The sequence below is a fragment of the Macrosteles quadrilineatus genome, unplaced genomic scaffold (genome assembly GCF_028750875.1).
Source record: "Macrosteles quadrilineatus isolate MER2022 unplaced genomic scaffold, UCM_ALF_1.0 Scaffold_3__2_contigs__length_128488019, whole genome shotgun sequence".
Classification (NCBI taxonomy): domain Eukaryota; kingdom Metazoa; phylum Arthropoda; class Insecta; order Hemiptera; family Cicadellidae; genus Macrosteles; species Macrosteles quadrilineatus.
The window spans coordinates 106,976,645-107,000,925 of NW_026542596.1; the positions used below are offsets into that span (position 1 = coordinate 106,976,645).

Here is a 24,281-nt window from a genome sequence, read left to right on the forward strand (position 1 = left end):
CTATAGAGCTTACCTTTGATGTACTTCCAGTCTCCCTTCCGCAGGGCAGCGTAAACATCTCCAACGTCGTCAATGTTGTGAACAAACTCCTTACGAGGTGAAGTCTTGTCAGATACCAGGGCTTCCCACATATCTACACCGTCTATCTCGCCCAGTTCAGACACATTATGACCTAAAGAACAGGGATTACAACTTTAGTAGGCGACCAAAGTTGTTCATCTTTGTCAGAATTTGTTAACGGTACCTGAGTAATATTCTTTGAAATAAATTAAATTTTTTGATTTTTTACAGTTCAAAATGATGTTCCTTTATTATACTATTGAATCATGGATACAGTACTGAAGTAGCAATCCCAACAAGGGACTATCCTTATAGCTAATTATTACTAAGAAAGAACTTGTTTTATGGCCCACTAGGAAAATGTGCTACCAACTAAAATTTGATTTCTTTGAATATGACTACTTGAATGTATTATAGCCTACAATAAGTTGTCATTTTCAGATTGATAGCTTTGTTAAATTAAAAAAGTTGGTATATTCAACAGAAAATAGTAACTGGAGAACTTGCTTCTGACTAAATTCAACTAAGTTCATTTTATTCCGAAACTGATATAATAATGGAATGTCTATTTCTATCCATAGTTAAAGGCAGTATATATAGTTTGGTTTATTGCAGATGTGCAGACCTGTAGCGGAGTACAAGGTAGGCAGCCAGTCTGTCATGTACATCAGCTGTGTGGAGACTCGTTGTCTACGTTGCATCAGAGGACTCCAGATAGCTGCGACTGAACGAACACCTCCCTCCCATGGTGTCTCTTTAATCTGAAATAATACAGGAAAAATGTATTTACAGTAAGCCTTATTGTTGTTGATAATACAATTACATTTTAGGTGTGTTTTTTAATTATAGAAATCCAAACGCTTTTAAGAGAAAGGGGTCTGTCTATAAGCCCTCAAATTAGTTAATTTGCAATGTATACTCCATGGAATGATCCAGTGAACCCTCAGTAAGGCACACAAGTGCAAGTCTGATTATCCATTGCATCGCAAACTCAATTTTTGAACAGCTGCCATTTTTTTCTCAGTTGTTCGAATGAGTTTGCATTTGCTTCATTATTTTACACTAATTATGACTTTTAATTTGATGTATATAACAACCCATGCTTACATTTATAATTTTCTTCTGACTCCTAATGGGCCGCTCCCCTGGAGGAGGTAAGGTAGTGCTGAGTAATTTGAGAAATAGATTTGTATTACCATTTTTTTCTTTTTAGGGAGAGGAGGGAAAATGCATTTGCCAAACAGGTAGCCAGCCTGTAGTGTGAGACTCTGAGAGGATCAGCTACTCACTAAAAAAAAACTCCCTCTACTCTGTTGGACACAGACCTGGGATTGTTTGTCACATTTCATCAAGTCAGGCCAACATGTGACCTAAGCCCTAGGGCTCCCACTGTTTCCGGAATTCTGTTCTGTATTACCTAGTTCGCATCTCGATCAAGGTCAATCTTCTGGGCACGGTGAATACCTTGGACAGAATGTGACACACAAGTCTTCACCCTCCACCATTATTGGGATGACCCGTGTCCACCGATAGCAGTCCTACGTTGTATTGAGCCTCCAGGCGGGACCTTTCCAATCACGGACAGTGGAAAAAAGTGTGTTTTGCATCGTCGTGAGTGCCTGGGCAGTAGATACAATCGAGTGACTCAGATTTGCCTATCCTGAATAGGTACGATTGGAAAAATCTGTGACTTGTCAGTAATTGGATGAGGTAAAATTCCACCATTCCATTTCCAATCCATCCATTTCCTGCCACCGATTTACCCAAGGTTGGACTTGCTGAATCAGTCGCCTGGTCCAGCGTCCCCGTCTCTCCTGTTCCCAGCTCTCCTGCCAGAGCGGGTAGGTGCGGGTGGGCTCCTCACTTCTTGCGTCATGCCTGGTCCTCTCCGCACCGCTGATATAATGCCTTTCATCTCTGCATAATTTTCAGCTGCATGAAGAACTAACATCAGTAAACTTTGGAGGGTAAAGATTCAGAACGACATTTGACCGTTCTCTTGTGATCTGTGACTATAATAGGATCTATTGTTCCCGTTCGAATGGAGTGAGGCATGTCATACCCGGTGGGGCAGGTAGACTGTCCACCCTAATTAGTACTGCTCATTGATTTTCCTAGATGTGACAAACTTGGACATGACGAAGTTGGTGGTGACCTTTACAATTACCTTCACCTTTTGAACTGTATTATATTATCAATTGCATGCACCCAACGTTTTTCGTTTTAAATCTTACAAGTATTTATACTCTCCACATATTTATAAATTATTTTCTACTTTTTAGTTTTTAATGTGTGTGGATGTTAAATCTATTTCATGCATCTATATCAGATTAAGACAGAGGCATGTGGGAAATCTAAGGTTTTAATTGTGTTTCTTTTCATATATTTATGTATTAGATTGAATGTGTGGCCTACCTACTAACTATAAATATATCAATCTTTTTAATTTATTGTTTACTTTATAGAATACTAAATAAATAACAAATGACATTATTAACAAACGCCTTTATATCTGCAATCTAACCCCAACTGAAGCAGCAGAGTATTCTCTTTGGAAGTCTACTAAATATATTAAACGTCCAGTTCAACATGTACCTCCAATTCGGAAACCTGACGGGTCCTGGGCTAAAACCCCTGAAGAAAAAGCGAAGGTTTTTGAAGATCGCTTTTCTGATGTATTACTGCATATTACTCCAAATCCCCCCAATGACGAAAGTGAAATTTACGAATTTTTGGATGCACCAAATCAGTTGTCACTGCCTATAAAATCTTGCAATCCTTCAGAGGTTTCAAGAATAATTTTTAAGGAAATTGACCCCTTGAAAAGTCCTGGGTACGATCTCATCACTGGAAAGATTTTAAGAGAACTACCCCGTAAAGGCATTATGTTGTTGACATTTATATTTAATGCTATGTTACGATTGTAAAATTTTTCTGTTCAACCGAAAATTGCACAAATAGTTGTTATCCCAAAACCAGGCAAGCCACCTAATGACACATCTTCTTACAGACCCATAAGCTTGCTTCCTATAGTATCAAAGTTGTTTGAAAAGGTAATACTTAAAAGGTTAACCCCCACTGTTGATGAATTAAACTTAATACCGGATCATCAGTTCGGCTTCCGCAAACAACATTCCACCATTCAACAAACTCACCGATTAGTGGATATTATAAAAAACACATTTGAGAAAAAACAGTACTGTTCTGCTGCATTTTTGGATGTCCAACAGGCGTTTGACAAGGTGTGGCATGTCGGACTTCTGTTTAAACTCAAAACCTCTCTCCCTCACTCTTTGTATAACCTTCTGAAATCATATCTGACCAATCGATATTTTCAAATAAAATTCGATAATTCGTTATCTGATCTGAAGCCGATACAGTCTGGAGTACCTCAGGGGAGTGTTCTTGGTCGCTTGCTATATTTGATATGTACAGCAGACATCCCTATGGTCCCCAACGTCACAGTTGCAACGTTTGCTGATGACACCGCACTGTTGTCGAGTCATGTGGACCCTCAAGTCGCTTACATAAATCTACAAGCTGCCTTGACTGAGCTCCAATATTGGCTTAAAAAGTGGAGGATAAAAGTCAACGAAAACAAGTCCAAACATATTGTTTTTACTCTGAGAACAGAGTACAATCCTCCAGTAACCATTAATAATGTAGCTTTAACGGAGGCAGACAGTGTAAAATATTTAGGTCTAACTCTTGACAAAAAATTAAATTGGAAATCTCATATCTGGTGCAAGAGACAGCAAATGGAATTAAAACTTTGTAAACTCAATTGGCTAGTAGGTATGAATTCAAAATTATCATTGGCTAACAAAATTTTACTGTATAAAGTTATGATCAAACCAATTTGGACATACGGAATTCAACTTTGGGGGACCTCGAGCGAATCCAACATCGAAATTCTTGAACGATTTCAGGCTAAGGCACTGAGAAGAATTATTGGCGCACCCTGGTTCGTATCCAACACTACAATTAGGAATGACTTCAAAATTAAATCAGTGAAAAAAGAAATTAGCCTACAGACCTTAGCAAAAATTATCAAGAAAAATTAGAATATCATCCGAACAGTCTTGCTGTTAATCTGCTTGACAATAGACAGTGCATTACCAGATTAAAAAGTGTTGTGCATGTGCTGGACCTAAGCTACAGATTTCTGTAAATGTTTAAATGACTGATCCAATTTTTGGCAAGACTTGTTGATGAACAGGTGCTTGCTTCTTGACATTGTTTTGATATATGTTTTACTTATTGTTCTCGTATTTGAAGTTTGAACAAATTGTAAAATAAATTCTGAAAAAAAACAAAAAAAAAAATAAATCAGTAGCAAAACTAAGTCAGCTGTTATAAACTTTAGAAATTTTGCTGTACCTTACCAATACAGTCTTTGAAATATTAAAGAAACTATATCTATAGGTACTATAAAAAATTTTAAACAAATAAATTAGCATTAAAGACAGTAGACAAAACTAATATGATTATCAAAACATCAAGGACTAAAAATGTAATAGCAAATACAGTAGGCCTATATTTTTCACTGCATCTCTGATTCTACTCTAAAAAAATATCAACAAACAACTTAATATACAAACTCTTTTAATCAGTTCCATCGTCCATTGTCTTTACATTTTGCACACTTACCATTAAGTAGACATAGTACCTAATAGATATTTCATTGATTTTAGAAACAAAGGAACATGTGTACTGCTTAGTTTTATGATATTTTCCTTGGTTTAATTTAATCAGTGGTGTGGCAAAACATAAATAATAAATTTATCAAATAAAGTAAATGTGAACTGAAAGCTATGTTAAGATAAAATAAGAGCATTTTGTATTACCATTTGATAATGAATTATAGTTACACATTACAACAGATTTTAAAAAACAAAACTCGACGTACAATTTAGTTATTGATGATATTCTTTAGTTTAATTTAAGCATAGGTTTAGCAAAACACAATAACTTAATTTACCTAAATATACATACAAAAAAAAAAAAAAAAACAATGTGATGTGCAAGTTATGTTATGTTAATCTAACACATGTGAAGCAGTTAGAATTTATTTGAAGTAGCCTCCAAATTCATATAAAACATCTATACATTGTAATTTTAATTTAATTTTAATTTAAGGAGCAGCACGGAATTTGAAAAGATTATTGTAAGACACAAAAAACCGATGGTTTGAAGAATATACTCAATCTTTGTCGGCTACGGAAGCTACGGATTACTCGTTATGGAAAGTAACAAAAAGGCTGAAGCAACCCCAAATTTCAATCCCGCCAATTCGTAAACCGGATGGAAGCTGGGCTAAGAGTGACATAGAAAAACCTGAAGCTTTCGGGGATTACTTTTCCAATGTATTCAAGCCAAATGTAGGTGTGGTCAATAATGAAGAAGAAATAATAGAATTCTTGGACTCTCCACTTCAACTTGACTTTCCTCTGGAAAAATTCAGACCTACAGAAATTAAGGCAACCATTGACAAATCGCTAAATCCGAAAAAATCTCCTGGTTACGATTCTATCACTGGGAAAATGTTAAAAGAACTGCCAAGGAAAGGAATGATTTTTATTGCATTTCTCTTTAATTCTATATTGAGACTAGACCACATACCAACTCAATTTAAGAAAGCCCAATTAATTGTTATACCAAAACCAGGAAAACCTCCTCATGAAATCACTTCCTACAGACCTATAAGTCTCTTGCCTATAGTGTCCAAGTTGTTTGAGAAATTGTTCCTCAAAAGACTACAAGCTCTTTTTGAAGAAGACGACGTCATTCCAGGACACCAATTCGGGTTTAGACGGAGACATGGCACCGTGGAGCAGGTCCATAGGGTTGTTCATACAATTCGAAACTGTTTGGAAAACAAACAATTTTGTTCTGCTGCTTTCCTTGATGTCAGTCAGGCATTTGACAAAGTATGGCACTCTGGCTTACTATTCAAAATTAAGAAGTTACTACCCCATTCAGTTTTTCCTATTTTAAAATCATATCTTACCAACAGAACTTTCCAAATTAAACATCAAAATTACTTAACTGACCTTTACCCTATAGAATCAGGAATCCCCCAAGGAAGCGTGCTTGGACCATACTTGTATATTCTCTATACATCGGATCTACCAGAAAGTGTAAACACTATGGTTGCTACATTTGCGGATGACACGGCGATTTTATCTGTCCACGACAATCCAGCTCAAGCTACAGCAAATTTACAGCTAAACTTGGATGAAATTTCTCATTGGTTTAAAACATGGAGGTTCAAAATTAATGAAAATAAATCAGCACACATTACTTTTACCTTAAATCAGGCTACATGTCCTCCAGTATCCATGAACAATATTCACCTCCCTCAAGTAACGGAAATAAAATACTTGGGCATGCACTTAGATGCAAAGCTTAATTGGAAGGCACATATCTGGACTAAAAGGCAACATCTAAATTTAAAAACAACTAAACTTAATTGGCTTCTTGGATCTAAATCAAAACTCAGTACACAAAATAAATTGTTACTGTAAAACCAATTTGGACTTATGGTATTCAGCTTTGGGGATCAGCAAGTACCTCAAACATTGAAATTATTCAACGTTACCAATCAAAATTATTACGTAAAATTGTCAACGCTCCTTGGTTTGTTACCAACAGAACACTTCACAATGATCTTCAAATTCGAACAGTAAAAGAAGAAATTACAAAATATAGTGAAAAATACATTATAAAATTGGAAAATCATTCAAATCATCTTGCACTTAATTTATTGGACAATCACAACACCATTTACAGACTGAAGCGACATACGATATTGGACCTACCATTCAGATTCGGCTAAGTGATCGAAATTCTCTTTGTTTGCTAGTGTTGACGGTGGTCAATCACTAGCTCATGTTCTTCAAGTTATTTTTGTATTACTATTTATATCATTTGCTTATTGTTCAACTTGAACAGATTGTAAATTAAATAAAGTTAAAAAAAAAATATAAAACACCTATACATTGTAATTTTCATACTGTTTCCATGAAATCATATCAATAATATTATTTCATAACTTAGACGCTTTAAAAAAATCCAAAGCAGAGCCGGAGTTGATACCGGGAGTTGATACAGCAATGGTTATAGAATCTTTTTTTTTATATAATCATTGGCATAGTTTTAGAATAAATAATCCATGATAAAAGGTTAGATTAAAATAAACCTACCTCATAGTTATGGAAAATATTATATTTAATTTCTTTGTATCAGCTGTCTAAAGTTATGCAGTTTAGCAGTTCTTCTTGTTTACATTTAAATGCCAAACCAAATGTAAACAAACATTGTTAGTGGTTCTCATCACAGCCATAGAGACCAATCAATATTTACTTTTAAAATCTTCACCTCAGAACTTTTAAAGCCAAAGGGGCAAAGCCTACGTCAGTATCCAAATGTGAATAGTCCTATAATGGTCCTTTGTATGGTAACTATATTTTTGTTAAATTTTTAGCCCAGTTGGTTCAGTAGTTTTTGCACCTATTAGCAATACACATACAGACAGACACCATTAGATTTTTTTTAAATAGTATAGATATCTGTTGAATAAAGGAGCATAACTTGTACCTCTTAACCTCTGCTCTTTGGACTGTCAAATTTAAGTATTTGCAGCTGACTTAAATTAATTGATATACAGTATTTACATTCTTTCAAAATGTAAACATTGAAAATTTGGAAGCCCATGAGGCGTAGCCCAAGGGAAATATGAAAGTTAAATTATATAATATTGCATTGTAATCCATTTGTGAGCTATGTTTCAAATTTCAAGTCTCTAGCTCATCGGGAACTTCTTTTGAAAAAATTGATATCAAAATTTTTAGGGAAGCGAGCTAAAAAAAACAAGCCCATGATATGGGGCGTAGCCCAAGGGAAATATGAAAATTAAATAATATAATATTGCATTGTCATCCATTTGTGAGCTATGTTTCAACTTTCAAGTCTCTAGCTCATCGGGAACTTAGTATAAAATTGATTGCAATATTTGTACCGGACAAGAAAGCGAGCTAATAAAAACGTTTTAAAATGCAGTTTTCCCTTGGTTTTAACTTCGTTAGTCAAACATGCTTAACTAAATTAAGTCATTATAATATATGAATGGTTTTAGAATTAATATGTTTTTTTCAAAAATTATATGTTGTCTTATTTGATTTTGTTTTATCCTAGGATGCTAGGCACAAGCCCGGGATTGTTTTTCACATTTCTTCAGACTAGACCTAGGGGTTACGGCATTATCACTTAGATAAAATCCATTGGTGATTTGGTGGGATTCGAACCCGGGACCCCAGGAACCGGAGTCACGCGCTCTAACCACTAGACCAGCTCGCTCCCCTGTCCTATCAGATTAAACATTTATCTTTTTAATACATTTTTGTGAGAAAAGCTACGGATTGTTAGGTTGGTATATTTAATCCATCATTCACATTTAGTAGGCCTGGTATTAAAACTACGATTTAGACTGTAATATCCTAAAATCAATCCCTCAGTTCATGTATTATTCCTTTGTTAGAATTTTATCAAATAAGCCTAGGGTTTTTACTACTTGGGTAGAATTTCAGTACCCTTACAGGAGTTGATTCGTGATAAGTGTTATCCTGAGAGCAGGGTGGGCTGTTGAAACTCGAAACATCAATACAGTTAAAGACTATACTCAAATACTATCTGAGATAACAATTACAAATAGCACTTGCACCAGGGTCACCGTGGACCACGACTATGCCACGGGCGAAATAACCTTGACACCCTGTATATAGGTTATACTGTTACCAGTAGAGTGAACTCCTCAACCTTGGCAATACGTATTGGAATCTATTGCAAGTTAAAAGTGAGATTTACTCTTATCTGAGATCCAGATCCAGAGTACCGTAGTAAGAAAAGTTAGCAATGGTTGTACAAAACTTAACCTGGGTTCAAGTGTATTTTTAATATAATGTTAAAACATTAGTATGAAATGAAACAAATTGCCTAATTCGGCCGAAATATATCCTTGACTCTAAGCAAACTAAAACAGCTCATAAAGGCTACTTACAGTCTTCGCAATCCTGTGGTAAAGTTATGGCACTACGGCCGTTTCGGAGATCACTTCATATACTGTAGTAGGCCTACACTAAATTCAATTACTGTACTATTTTTTACAACAAAAACTACGCACCCGACGATTGAGTGATCTATCTCGTACTCCATTAAGGCCGTATTGCTATAACTTGCCAGGATTGCAAAGACTGTACTGTATATATATATATAATTACAGTTTTGTCTGTACATTGCGTAGAATCATGGAGTTTTTGGTTATTTTTACGTTTTATAGCCTAAGAAATCGAACACGAGTCCTGTCTCAATTTCTGTCTGCCTGTCTGTCTATATGTCTGTCTGTCTCTGTCATTCTGGCTGTACCGCCAAAATGTTCATTTACGCGGCCTACTCCGAGAGAGTACCGATCAAGTTTCAAATCATTTTTATGTATTCACTGGATGGGTGAGAGTTTTTTTGGCTACTAAAATATGGCGTAACTGTACTTTGGAAATAAAATAAATAACTTTCAAAAACCCAATTGTGTGCGGATTTTGTCAAGTTTTCTCCCAATGTCTACCACATACGTCATCTATGAAATGACGAACAGCTGTTCGGATAGATTCTTTTTCCCAGCTGTTACTGATATGTTTACATAAAATAATGTTGTTTACAAATACAGCAACCATTTCCGATCACGTTTTTTAAGCAAATCCAAACCAAGTGAGCTTACAAACGAGTGATTGACGGCACTTCAATGACGGTTGTTGTGTTAAGTGTTAACTATTAAATCACAACTGGAATGGGTGATCGTGGATGTTGCTGCGATCTCGGAAGATCTTTTAGATTTCGTTGCGAATGTAACAAAGGTTTACGAATGCTGCTAAACTCCCTTTTCCAATATGTCACTTTCGGTTTCTACTCATCGCTATTGTGCTGCAATCGCCGGACCGTACTGTCGATAGTAGCCCATCTCTTGGGTACGGAGGCTTACCCAACTATCCATACCTATCCACATTTCTACGACGATTATTGATACAGGTAATTTTCCCTGGCCTACCTACTAAGGAAATAAAATTACAAACGTCCAAAACCCCAATTTTATGCGATTTTTCACAGTTTCTCTTAATGTGATATACCAACCACTGTTTAGAGAATACGCCATCTATTAAATAACAAAGCGTTGTTTGGGTAAAGGTTGTTTCTTTAAACTGTCACCGATATGTTTACATTACAAGTTGTTTACAGATAATGCAATAATGGGAAATGACTTTGATTATCGATAATGTTTTGAGTGAAAGTCCAAAACCAAGGGAGGGAGTGATACCTTGTGACTTGATTAACGCATTTAATCAGTCGGAAGTACTTGTTAAATATGGTATTAAGAGGTAAAATTGTGAGAAATACCTTTAGATCCTAAAACTGAAGATCCATTAGGGTTTTGGTAGAACAGGAACAAGATGAGCAGAGAAGCGATGGCTCTGGCCAGAGTGACGAGAATCGAAGGACCACAGATGAAAGATGATGTTGAGAAATGACTATTGTTGTGTAGTATGTAATTCTTCACTGATTTAAATTAAAACTCTTCTTCATTAATAAAAAGAAAGCAATTCACTACTCATGAATATTCTGGACTGTACACGAAAATTTACAACACATTTACTTTAAATAAAAATATCTTCTTGGATCCTAGCTTGACACTTGGTACTATAAATTTGGAATCCATATTTAAATGAGAAATGATGAAATAATGCACTTGGAGCGGTAAGAGAGAAAGAGAGATTAAAATATTTAATATGAACTAAACCAAAAGGTAAGCACTGTGTACTGTGAGAGAGGTGAGTCTAAACTGAACTGACTAGTACGAAGTGCTGTAGTGAACTTTGGACAGTGATGTCATCATATCAGCTGTTGTATCCTTTCAATAACTGAACTAAAAACTTGACTTGAATGTTAATACTACTTGATTAATTGTTTATATTTGACTGTATATAGTTCATATGTTATTAAATAAATATTTTATTAAATGTCCTTAGTTGAATTACTAAATATTTAACATACCGGCCCCCCCTGAACCCCTGGGTTCTGAAAACAACACAAAAAATGAGAAAATCAATAAAAAAGGGGGGTGGTAACTCCTCTTCACTATTCCATAGGAAGGACAGACACCTTTGTCACAGGACGAGAGAGGTGTCCACTTGCGGTCTTCAGGTGCACGACCCGTACTATTCCATCAGTACCAGGTGAAACGGAGAGAACTCGTCCAAGCTTCCAGGAGAGTGGAGGCAAGTTGTCTTCATGAATGACAACCAAGTCATTGACTTCAATATTCTTCTTGGGGTTGACCCATTTATTTCTCTCTTGAAGAGTGTACAGATACTCTTTCTGCCAGCGAGCCCAGATATGTTGACTGAACTGTTGGACTAACTGCCAGCGTTTTAATCGGTTGATAGGAATGCTACGCAAGTCAGGTTCAAGAGGTGTCATAAGAGGACCACCTACTAAAAAATGACCTGGCGTCAAAGCTTCTAGGTCCGAGGGATCAGAAGAAAGAGGAGTTATAGGCCTAGAGTTCATCATTCCTTCAATACGGGTGATTAAAGTCGAAAACTCTTCCAGTGACAGGGTCTGTTGTCCAATGACTCTTATTAGGTGAAATTTCACACTTTTGACGGCCCTCTCCCAAAGGCCTCCCTGATGAGGTGCATGTGGAGGTAAGAAGTGAAATTTAATATTGAAATTCTCAGCGTAGCATTGTACTGTGGAATCCTTGATTAAATTTTCAAAGTTGCGTCTGAGTTTTTCGGATGCACCTGTGAAATTTGTAGCATTGTCACAGTGAATATCTGAAACGATTCCTCGTCTGGAGACAAATCTGGTAAGAGCGGCTAAATAGGCATCCGCTGTTAGGTCGGTTACTACTTCTATGTGTACCGCCTTAGTAGAGAAGCAAATAAATATACAAATATAAACCTTGATAGGTTGAACTCGTCTTAGTAGATGTTGCTTCACAAAGAAGTGTCCTGCATAATCTACACCAGATATGGAAAATGGCCTTGAAGGTGTAACTCGATTCATAGGTAATTCCCCCATGAGTGGAGAAGAATGAGGAGGTTTACATCTGAAACATTTTATGCATTTAAAGATCCTAGATCTTATTAAGCTTCTAGCACTGAGAATCCAGTACTTGTTTGCCAGCATAGCCTGAGTTAGAGTTGGACCAGAGTGCAAATATAAGACATGATGGTGGCCAATCAAAATATCAACTAACCTATGACCTTTAGGTAGCAAGACGGGGTGTTTGTGATCTTCAGAGATATCAGCCTTGTTTATTCTTCCCCCTACTCGAATGAGGCCATCTTTATCCAGATAAGGAGCTAGGCGTCTAATGCGTACAGAGCAAGGTTTATTGGATTTCAAACATGAGATTTCTTCAGAAAAATATTCTCGTTGAACCAATTTACAAATCAGGTTATGAGCCTCTTTTATCTCCTGAGAAGTTAAATTCCCAATTTGGTTAACTTTATTTCTGGTGTTATGAATGAAGCGCAGCAGGTATGCGGAAACATGAAGTAGTGTTGTCCAAGATGAGAAGCGAGTGAGGAGAGAAAATGGTTCATCCGGAACAGCAGAGAGAGTGTTAACTGTGAGAATCTTAGTTTCAGGGATAGACTCTTCAGGTAAAGATTTACAGACAGACTTTGGCCAATTTTCTTCAGAGTTACACAACCAGACAGGTCCATTCCACCAAAGTGTGTGGTTAATCAAATCTTGTGGGGCGGTACCCCTTGACCCAACATCCGCTGGATTTTCTAGTGATGAAATATGTTGCCAAAATGAAGGTGGGATGTTTTCCTGTATTTCTGCAACTCGATTTGACACATAAACCTTGAGTCGATAAGAGGGCATGCCAATCCATGAAAGCACGATTGTGGAATCGCACCAAGCTGTGTATGAACTAATCTTGCAGTGAGGTGAGAGAAGTTGTATACAGTAATTTAGGAGCTTAGACATCAGGTGTGCTCCGCAGAGCTCCAAGCGAGGTATGGAAATACGCTTCAGAGGTGCGACTCTTGACTTCGCTATCAGAAGATAAGTCGATATAATTCCTTGTGAATTTACAACTCTCAGGTAAACACAACTACAATATCCTGCTTCACTTGCATCAGAAAAAGCATGTAGCTGAATATCTTTAGCTGAAGAAAGTCCCACGTAGCGAGGTATCTTGAGCATTTCAATATATGGAAGTTCATTGGCGAACTTGTTCCAAACTGATATAACGCTGTCGTCTAGGGGTTCATCCCAATCGAGACCAAGTGTCCATAAGTATTGCATGAAGGATTTGGACCAGAAGGTTACAGGAGTTAACCATCCTGACGGGTCATAGATCTGTGATATCACACTTAAAACAATTCTTTTTGTAGGAGTTTCCTTAATATTTTGAGTTCTTACAGAATAAGAAAAAACATCTTCATTAGGAATCCATTTAAGTCCTAAAACACTATGAACTGGTTGTTCGGGAGCTCGAAAACCAATAGGTTTTTCTTTGTGATCTTCAGGGATCGACTGTAAGAGTAATGGATTATTCGAAGACCATTTTCTTAACTCGAAACCTCCTTTTTTGAGTAACTGAACCACATCATTTTTCAACAAAAGAGCGTTTTCTACGCAATTACTACCCAATAGGGCGTCATCGACATAAATCTGATCCTTTAGAGCAGTTGCGGCTAGAGGATGATTTTTTCCTTCATCAATAATGAGTTGTTGAATGACACGATTTGCCAAGTAGGGCGATGATGTGAGTCCATAAGTGACAGTCGCTAGCTGATAGATTTGAAGAGGCATTTTATCATTCTCTCTCCAGAAAATAAGTTGAAATATCTGATCAGATTCCTTTACAAGGACTTGTCGAAACATCTGCTTGATGTCGCATGAAAAAACAACCGCATGTCGGCGAAAGTTGAGAATGATGTCACATATGTTGTTGTGGAGTTTTGGTCCTTGATGAAGAATACTGTTGAGAGACAGAGATGTTGATGTAGGTGCTGATGCGTTGAATACTACCCTTAATTTTCCATCTTTAAAAATTCCATGATGTGGAAGGTAGTAATGAGGATTATTTTTAAGACGTGGTGACTGACAGAGTGTCATATGTCCCGAAGACAAGTAATCTCTCATAAAATCAACATAAGTTTCCTTGAAATCAGGATTAGAACGAAATTTATTCTCCAGAGACCAGAATAGGGATTTTGCCATTTTGCTCGAGTTGCCTAATGTTGACGGATCGTCTGAGAAAGGCAAAGAGACAATATATCTTCCTTCAGGAGTGCGAGAGTGCGTAGATACAAAATGTTTTTCACATTTTTCTTCGGCTAAGGATTGCTTGCTTGTAAGAGGGGGTTCCTCTACAGCCCAAAACTGTTGGATAGAGGTGTGAAGATCCAAACTATTGGTGGTTAAGAGTGTGACTAATCCATGAAATGAATTTTTGCAAGTTGAGGCGACAGGGGTCGATCCTAAGAGCGCATATCCAAAAATGGTGTCAATTGCTACAGGCATATTCTCACCAAGTGACAAAAACTGGCCTTTCACAGAGGAGGCAAAAAGGTCAGCTCCAATTAGAACATCAATAGGAGCGGGTTTATCAAAAGTAGGATCGGCTAACATTAAATGTTGCATCTGTGAGCGAACTTCAGGAGTGATCTTAGCTCGAGGTAAATCTGGAGTGATATTATCCAAAATGAAGACAGGGTGAGAGCTTGCCAATACATATCCACTAAGGGACTGGAGAGTGACATGAGTTAACCCTTTTGTTTTCACCTGAGCAGACGAGATGCCATTAATAAGCGTTTTATTAGCATGAGAGCGCTTAATCCCTAAAGACTGAGCACATCTTTGAGTAATGAAGGTAGACTGAGCAGCAGAATCTAAAACTCCCCTACAAACTAGGGTCTTACCTTCGCTTGATTTTACCACAATTAAAGCAGTGGCAAGAAGAACTGTGTTCTCTGTATTTGTCAAACCAACAAAACCAGATTCATTTTTATTTGAGTCAGAACTTGGAGCTCGTTTGTCTGTGTTACCTTTAGACACATTAGGAGAGGGATTATTTTCAGAATCCATAAAATGCAAAAGAGAGTGATGTTTTCTTTTACACGTAGAACATGTACGCCATGAATTGCATTCCTTTACCTTATGCTTATCGCCAAGACAGTTGGTGCACAAATTTTTGCCTTTAACAAAATTATACATTTCTTGTGAAGTCAATTTAAGAAAACCTTTGCATTGATAGATTTTGTGATCTGCACCTGCGCAAAATGTACAAACAGTGCGAGGAGTTGCAATAAGCGCCGATTTATTTGAGCGCTGAGGGGGTTTTACTTGAGTGTGGTGGCCTAAGGTACCCTTAAGAGATGATCCCACATTAGTAAGATTAGCTGCTTCAAGATTTACACAGTGAGACTCAATGTACTTGGTTAACTCATCTAACTTAGGAGTTACAGAGTTATCACTTCGACTCTGTTCAAAATGATGGCGAAAATCAGAATCAAATTTTCTTAACAAGTGAGAGGTCAAAATTAAATTTTCCTGAGAAATTTCTTCATCTAGAGCTTTAAGTGCTTCAATGTTTTCATTTAAAACAGACAAAAACCTTCTAAGTTGCTTTACTGAGGGATTGTGAAGAACTGGTAAGTCTAACACATTGTTGACATGAAGAGAGATTAGTAATCTTGTATTCTGATACCTTTTAAGTAGAGATTCCCATGCAATAAAATAATTAGCATTAGTCATAGGGATGTTTTTAACAACTGAAAGTGCCTCTCCCTCAAGACAGCTTAACAAATAACTCATTTTTTCAACACCAGAAATACTATCATTTTTATGAATAGTATTTTCAAACAAATTTTTGAACGCCATCCACTTTTCATGTTGACCTGAGAAGGTACCAAGTTGAAGTTTAGGAAGCTGTACACTAACCTTAGTTGTAGCTACTTGGCTGATAGCTGCATTGGAATCATCCAGGTTTGGCTGGCTCGACTGGTTAGAGCTTGGGGAAGGTATCAAGTTCACACACAAAGAGTGAATAGACACATAGAGATCACTTATTTCATCTTGTAATGTTGAAATTGTAGTGATATTTTCACTTTCATCTAATTCCTCAGGTAAAGGCACAGTGCCGAACAACTTATTCACTAATTTGTCAAAATCATTATTTTTGGCTGTAGCGGTGGAATCCAAAAGAGTGAGCTTTGTTATAAGTTGAGGAGTGATAGGTTCCTTTTCGATAGCAAGCACTTTTGCTTCAATTGACTTAAGCCTGGCTAGCACAAGCTCAGATTGCTTCACAAAAGTTGAGAACCTCATTTTGAATAAGTCTTAAATTCAATAAAATTCCAAAATAAAAATAAATGCAGATTAAAATAAGTTTATAATGAGCAAAACTTATTTAAAGACAGCCAGGATTCATTGTATTAAATATTAATATTAGTCAACTTGAAATCAGAGAGAAATATTCAGCCATAGTATAGGCCTATAAAAAGTTTAAGTCCCAGAAAATATCTACCTGCAATTATTTCCAGATAATAAATTTGAAATTCAATAAAACATGTTATTTCAAACACAAACTGTAATTAAATGTTCAATCCGTATTAATAAACATTCTTCTGTCACTTTAATTTAAAAGTGTAAGCAAACAATTGAGGTTATGAAAACATAAACAAAGTCTTGCATAATGACATTTAAGTTTTCATTTCTATCCATCAGCAGCGCTAGTGTTGATCAGCTGTGAAGTTGGTATGACTTCCATGATTTTCTGAATATTCAGCAACAAGAGAGAAACTTGTTTCACATTACAGGGGGGAGAGAGGGGGGCAGACAGGATGCAGCCCGATAATGCACAATAGAGAATAGACAAACTATGCATGAAAATACAGGAGTTGTAGACAGTACAGTCTGAGTCTGAGAACAAAATTTTCTGTCTGGGACAACAAAACTTTATGTGTTATTTCACAAATTACTGCAACAATTTAATAAATTGATAATAATGTGATCAAAAATATTTAATCCTCTTGTTAATGATACTTAATGTTGATGACAGATTTATTCAATTAATTTATTCAGTTCAAATAAATACAAAACTTAATAGTCACAGTAGATTATTTTCCATAGGCTGGGAAACATCCGGCTCGAAGGACCATGTTAAATATGGTATTAAGAGGTAAAATTGTGAGAAATACCTTTAGATCCTAAAACTGAAGATCCATTAGGGTTTTGGTAGAACAGGAACAAGATGAGCAGAGAAGCGATGGCTCTGGCCAGAGTGACGAGAATCGAAGGACCACAGATGAAAGATGATGTTGAGAAATGACTATTGTTGTGTAGTATGTAATTCTTCACTGATTTAAATTAAAACTCTTCTTCATTAATAAAAAGAAAGCAATTCACTACTCATGAATATTCTGGACTGTACACGAAAATTTACAACACATTTACTTTAAATAAAAATATCTTCTTGGATCCTAGCTTGACACTTGGTACTATAAATTTGGAATCCATATTTAAATGAGAAATGATGAAATAATGCACTTGGAGCGGTAAGAGAGAAAGAGAGATTAAAATATTTAATATGAACTAAACCAAAAGGTAAGCACTGTGTACTGTGAGAGAGGTGAGTCTAAACTGAACTGACTAGTACGAAGTGCTGTAGTGAACTTTGGACAGTGATGTCATCATATCAGCTGTTGTATCCTTTCAATAACTGAACTAAAAACTTGACTTGAATGTTAATACTACTTGATTAATTGTTTATATTTGACTGTATATAGTTCATATGTTATTAAATAAATATTTTATTAAATGTCCTTAGTTGAATTACTAAATATTTAACAGTACTATTGTTCTTAACTGTAGTAAATGTTGGTTTTTGGTTCTGGTTCTTTTCGTTAGAACCAGTGTTTGCGAGATCCATTTTTAGGTACCAACACATATAACTATTTACAACTTAGTTACCTTTGGTGTTGCACCTTATTCCTTACAGTTATAATAAATTTAATTGATGTCTCACTGTATAATCTTTGAGCTTTCTGTATGGATTTTAAAATGTTAATTTATACTATGAAAATAGTATAACACATTTGAATAAAACATATTATTAGTAAACCACAATTTTTATTTACGCTTTACGTTGTTTACGTATCAATAGTTCGTGGCATGTGTATTGTAAATTAAATTACCGATCTAAATCGTCTTTAGTACTTAATTTCATATGCAGTCATTTCGACATAACTTCGGACTAAGCAAATTGTTATTACATACGGCATTATTACTGCGCGATAAGTAGGCTAAATACGATATGATAAAATTTGACGACACCTACAAAGATTTCAAATGCACTAATTTTAAATGTACTTTGTACTTTACTTTAGTTAAAGCGTAGCAAGTGTCCTAATCCAATTTAGTATTTTTGTGTGTATGTCTGTTGGTAACACATCAGTGTCCTTATTTCTCAGTTTTTCGCGGAAAAGACTAGAGCACATGTGTTAATGAAAATATCAACCGGAATTAAGTGTGCAATGGTGAGGTTAGGGAAGTATTTGAACTACTTTTAACCAGTGAGGAAAGTAGCTTTCAATATTATAGGCCTACCTTAGGGCCCATACATTTATAAAGCTGTGTTTTTATGCAATCATTGGATATGAAATATAGACTATTATGATTTATATCCATAATTTGTTTTTGCTTTAAACTGTCAGATATTATCCACGAAAGTTTAAATGTGTATTCCTATAATAGTTTTGCCTGCATACCGGTATCTGGAAAAATTCACACTTAATATGCAAAACTGCTGTGCTGAATATAAGAAGGTTTTACAAAAAATTTAAAAAAATCTCAAATAAAATTGAAAGAAACGCTGTCACGTTTTAATATAGAGATGATGATGATGATAAGAATTATAAAAATATACTCTTGTTTACATTTACATGTTTTTAAGATTAATGTTAAAACTTATTATAGCATCACGATAATACGTGCAGTTTACCACCGAAAACAAAAATAAACCTTCCTAAATATATGTTAATATGACAGAATGCAATAAAAATATCCCCCACTCTTGGATTAATCCATCTATTTACATCTTTATTGATGGATGTTTAAAAAAGAACACTCTCAATGCCATCAGTGTCTTGTTGACATATTATAACATTCTAGAAAAGGGCGTGGTCTCTTCTCGTGGATAATTGTGTAATCGGTGTAAAAAATAATTAATCATTTCTGCGCTTGATCACGAAGTATCCATAAAATCAACGATCTATCTTGTAGTTTGTATTTTCAAATTTGTGATTTGTTTAGACAGTTAACATGTACAAATTAACATTTTAAATTCTACATGCGCAAAATTTCTCTCTGAAAATGGTATATCGTTTGACCAACGAAAACGTCTATCTACTATGTTAAAAATTAGACCAATTCGTTAATTAGAAGGCAAATATGTCGTTCGGATTCCACAATAAACTGTAGATCCCTTAGTTGCCATTGGCTGAATGGGCTATTAATTAACAACTGTGTCTAAGGAACATGTCGGCCTTAGTCACTAAGAAGATTTACAAGATCGCGCCACTCACCTCCATTCATACTTGGCAAAATAACTATATTCGTATGGTCGCCATTTCAATTTAAAGTATTAAAGTGCCTATGCGTGGAACCATAGACTAATTAACGTTTGTTTAAGCGAAGCAAGGGGGAGACGAAACCATACAAGTATGAAGGGTATTGATAACAATGTTAACCGTGGCTATATAATACTCTATAGTCTCTGTATTTTATACCCCTGCAACAACGTTCGGGAAGATATACGACTATACAGAGTGTCCCGTAAGTAAACAGCCAAACTCCAAGAAATGGTTCCATGGGTCAAAATAAAGAGAAAATCACGAATAACATTTTTTCCAAAATCACTTCGATAACCAGATATCCACGAATTTGTATTTGTTACATAACAATTTTTATTTTTGAATTTTTCCAACCGATCTTTATAAAACCAGTAACAACATTGTAAAATTGCATGTACCTAAAGATTTCCTCGCACGTGCGTGTGCACAAGAGGATGTAAAAATATTTAGCATGATGTTGCATGAAATAAAGGTTTTTGAATTGAATTAAATTGAAAACTGGGTATGTAGGTTAAGGTAGAAAAGGCCAATGTTAGAAAAAAAATCATCTTCATTCAACTTAAAATTTCAAAATGGCGGTCATTTAAATTTTTTAACTTAAATTACTAAAAAACGGCTGATTTTATGAAAAAAAACTTCAAGGACACTTTTATTTAGCATTTTTAATTCCCTATCAAACGATACCAAGTTCAATAAGATCAAATAAGAAATAACTACAATATTATTATTATTTTTTTTTGTAAACGGGGCAAACCAGACTCCCTGTCTCCCTTATTCAACACCATTTTACAACTAAAAAAAATCTTAATATTTCAGCTATTTCTCATTCAATCTTATTGAACTTGGTATGGTTTGATAAGGAATTAAAAATGCCAAATAAAAGTGTTCTTGAAGAATTTTCATAAAATTAGCCGTTTTTAAGTAATTTAAAAACAATTTAAATGGACGCCATTTTGAAATTATAAGTTGAATCAAGATACATTTTTTTCTAACATTGATCTTTTTTACCTTAACCTACATACCAAGTTTAATAAAGATCGCTTGAAAAAATTCCAAAATAAAAATGTTAATGTAAAAAATACAAAATGGCGGATATCTGGTTAACGAAGCGATTTAGGAAAAAGTGTTATTTTTGATTTCTCTTTATTTTGACCCATAGAACCATTTCCCGGAGTTAGTCTGTTTACTTATGGGACACCCTGTATACGCGAGCACAGGACGCTAGACATCCCTGCTTTCGCGCCAACTGAGCCACCGAATGTAGCTATGTACTACTGTTGCTCACTTAAAATATATTAGAAATACCTCGAGTATCGATTTTACCCCTTTTGCGCCAACCTTAAAGTAGCATCCAAAATATAGATATTGTACTAATTACAGGGATAGATTTATTGCAGGTACTCACCCCTCTAAGAGGGAAGTTGGAGCCTCTGTTGGAGTGGATTCCGTGTGTAGGTGCTCCGTTGTCCGACATAAACACTATGATGCTGTTTCCCAACATACCGCGAGTTCTCAGTGCTGCAACCACTTCACCTACGGACTGGTCCAATCGTGACACCATCGCTGAAACATTCAACATCTGGCTGAAACCAAGCTACAAATATCAAATTAATTATTACCTTATTTTGTTTAATGGGATCTTGAGTAATAGGTAATAGTTTGCATATTACTATAAGTATTGTGTATCAACAGTCAATGCTATTATACTAATATGTTTCATACAACTCAAGTACATTAAAAACTATAGGGAGGTTGTGTACATTTCAGAGTTTTTCTTCTTGGTCGCAATAGAGTTTTGATCTTGTGGATAGATACCTAAAAACCGTTTTAGGTAGGTTTATGACTGGGACGGGTGGCGTAGTGTAATCCAGCTACTAGGTCGCGAATTCTGGATATTTATAGGCATGCACTGTGGATGCAATACTCCCTGGAGTGGATTAACGTCCGCACGAGTGAGTACTACGACTATCCGCAGTACTATCATGATATTTAGACCAATTCGTATATACCAAGGCAAAAATTTGGTTCGGATTCCACTATAAACTGTAGGTCCCTTAGTTGCAATTAGCTGTATGGGCTATTAATTAACAGCTGTGTCTAAGAAATGTCGGCCTTAATCACTAACAAGACTACAAGATCGCGCCACTCATCCTACATTCATCTCCATTTATACTTGGCTTAAAATACCTACTTTGTATGGTCGCCATTTAATAAGAAATTATTTAAGTATTTCGCCTACTTATGGATCAATATGCACAAGCTGGCGAAATACTTCAACTTCAAGGGGTCGTGTTAGTGTGATGGCATAAGAAGCGAAGATCCACACAAGCTGCAGAAATTTACGTAAGGTAATATGCAAACTACTATTCAAGACCACTACCACAGACAAAAAGGTAATAACTACTTTAATACTCTTTATGAGTATCACTTTACTACTTTAATGTCTTGCAACTTTATGATCAAACTTAGTCACGTTATTCAGAGTGTCAAAAGCTGTTTTATCCAACTAATGAGTAATTCACAGTAGACTATGATAAGAAATAAGTTTGATTTAAACACTAAATACGAACAAACGATAACATAGTAGAGATATCATAAAGAACGCGAACTGAGAAGAAATACCCCCGCCACAGCAAACCTGCAGACTAAGCGAATTTCCATTAACCTGATTGGATTTACACTAAAATGCCTCCATAAAAATAGCACATTTATTTCCTATTTAAATAGAATAAGTTTAACGAGTACATAGGTTTGCTGCAACAGGGAGGATAAAAAGATTTTTTTATAAATTGATAATAGTTTAGTAAGAAATAAAAGTATTTTCCAAAATCTATCAAAATATGTTCATAAACAAGCAAACTACAACAGTTAACTTATTCTCCATAAGAATAACATGGGAATTTCAAAATTACAATTTTTTTGAATTTTCTCCGCAACAAATAGGCGCATAATAACGCTTCAACATACTAAATTATTGGTTTTTTTAAGCTCTACAAAACGGTTTAAAAAGAAATTGTGAAATTTCGTGTATTTAGGGTCAAAAATGGGAAAAACCTATTTTTACCCCATAAAACCCCCCATAAACCCCCGTTCCCATTGTCCGATCATGCTGGTTCGCGAACTCATTCAAGTTTATCCTGCCTTACACCTTCAAACCAAATTTTATCAAAATCGGACAAAAATTACTCAAGTTATCGTGCGGATGGACATATATATATATATATATATATATATATATAATAGATATATAAAAATTTGAACGAATGGTGTTTTTGGCCTCTGGGGACATCAAAATGAAAAAGTAAATCGGTCCCGGGCTTAGGTCTTACCATGAGACCTACGGTAATAGCTACTTCCCTATAGGGAAATTCGCTAATAAACAGATACAGTATCATAAACTCCACCACATTTCATACAGGCACGTAATACTACAGTACTAACGTAATGCTGGTGCCTGCGAACAATTGATTCCGCACTACATTCAACATCAACAACCCGTACAAAAGTATTACATTTTACAGTTAGTTGTTGCCACGCAATAGTTTAAGTCAGATTCCGTGCGTTTTCTGTCATTTGAAGACTTCATGATTACAAACACAGATCTTATCTGCTTCACAAAGAGCTATTTCGAGGAATCCCTGACATCGCAACCTTGTCAATAGTTCCCACAGCTGAACTTGAGGACCGCCCCTGACCGACACACTACTGATGCAATCACCCTCATATGCGGGCGATATGAGGCATGAAAATTAAACTTTGCACTGTTTTGGATTCAAAATATACCAGTCACACTTGATTCTTCACTGACGTGCTGTAATCCATTACCACTGACGTTTAATATATTACCAGCGTACATATCAATAGTCAATGCTATTAATTAATATGTTTCATACAACCATATATGGAACATAAGGGAGTAGGCCTATATTTATCTATGATACAACTCAAATACATTAAAAACTATAGGGAGTTGTGTACATTTCAGGGAGTTTTCTTCTTGGTCGCAATAGGGTTCTGATTATGTGGGCATTAAATCAGCTTTTAGGTAGTTTTATGTTACCTATGTTAAATTTGAGACTTCGCCAAATGAATCATATCCTTTTTAGAGTATAATATGATTAAAGTTTTTGTTACTTCGGTCTTGGAATCGGCACAAAGATAATATAATAATAAACAAAAATAATTTCTAGACCAGTGGTTTAGCCAGGAAAAATCTATTATGGCCATAGCCCTTAATATGCATACAAACTGCATGGGATACACTTTCGAAAAATTAAAATGGGTCTTAGGCCTACCGGTTGCCATGCCGCCATGGTAGCCATGGTTTCAGCTAGGCTCATGGCCCCCACATTTAATTGTGGGCCCTGTCACCAGGATCCGGCTCGGGCCCCCCTACCAACCGGGGGGTCGGGGGGGTATGGAATACCCCCCAGCCTAGAGGGGGGGTCCGGGGAATTCTCCCCCGGGAAAATTGTGAAAATGTCATGTATTTTAGTGAGTTTTTAAGGCAAT

The 24,281-nt window shown here is 35.8% G+C and overlaps 1 protein-coding gene across 1 annotated transcript in view; it reads right to left on the minus strand.

Annotated features, from left to right (window-relative positions):
* LOC128988653 (arylsulfatase B-like) overlaps positions 1–24,281 on the minus strand; it is a 55,670-nt gene that overhangs the window by 19,944 nt on the left and 11,445 nt on the right. Inside the window, exons 5-7 of the mRNA XM_054410140.1 lie at positions 21,175–21,332; positions 686–821; positions 14–172 (exon numbers count right to left, since the gene is read on the minus strand). Coding sequence (XP_054266115.1) covers positions 14–172; positions 686–821; positions 21,175–21,332 — 453 coding nt within the window. The remainder of the gene's footprint in view (positions 1–13; positions 173–685; positions 822–21,174; positions 21,333–24,281) is intronic.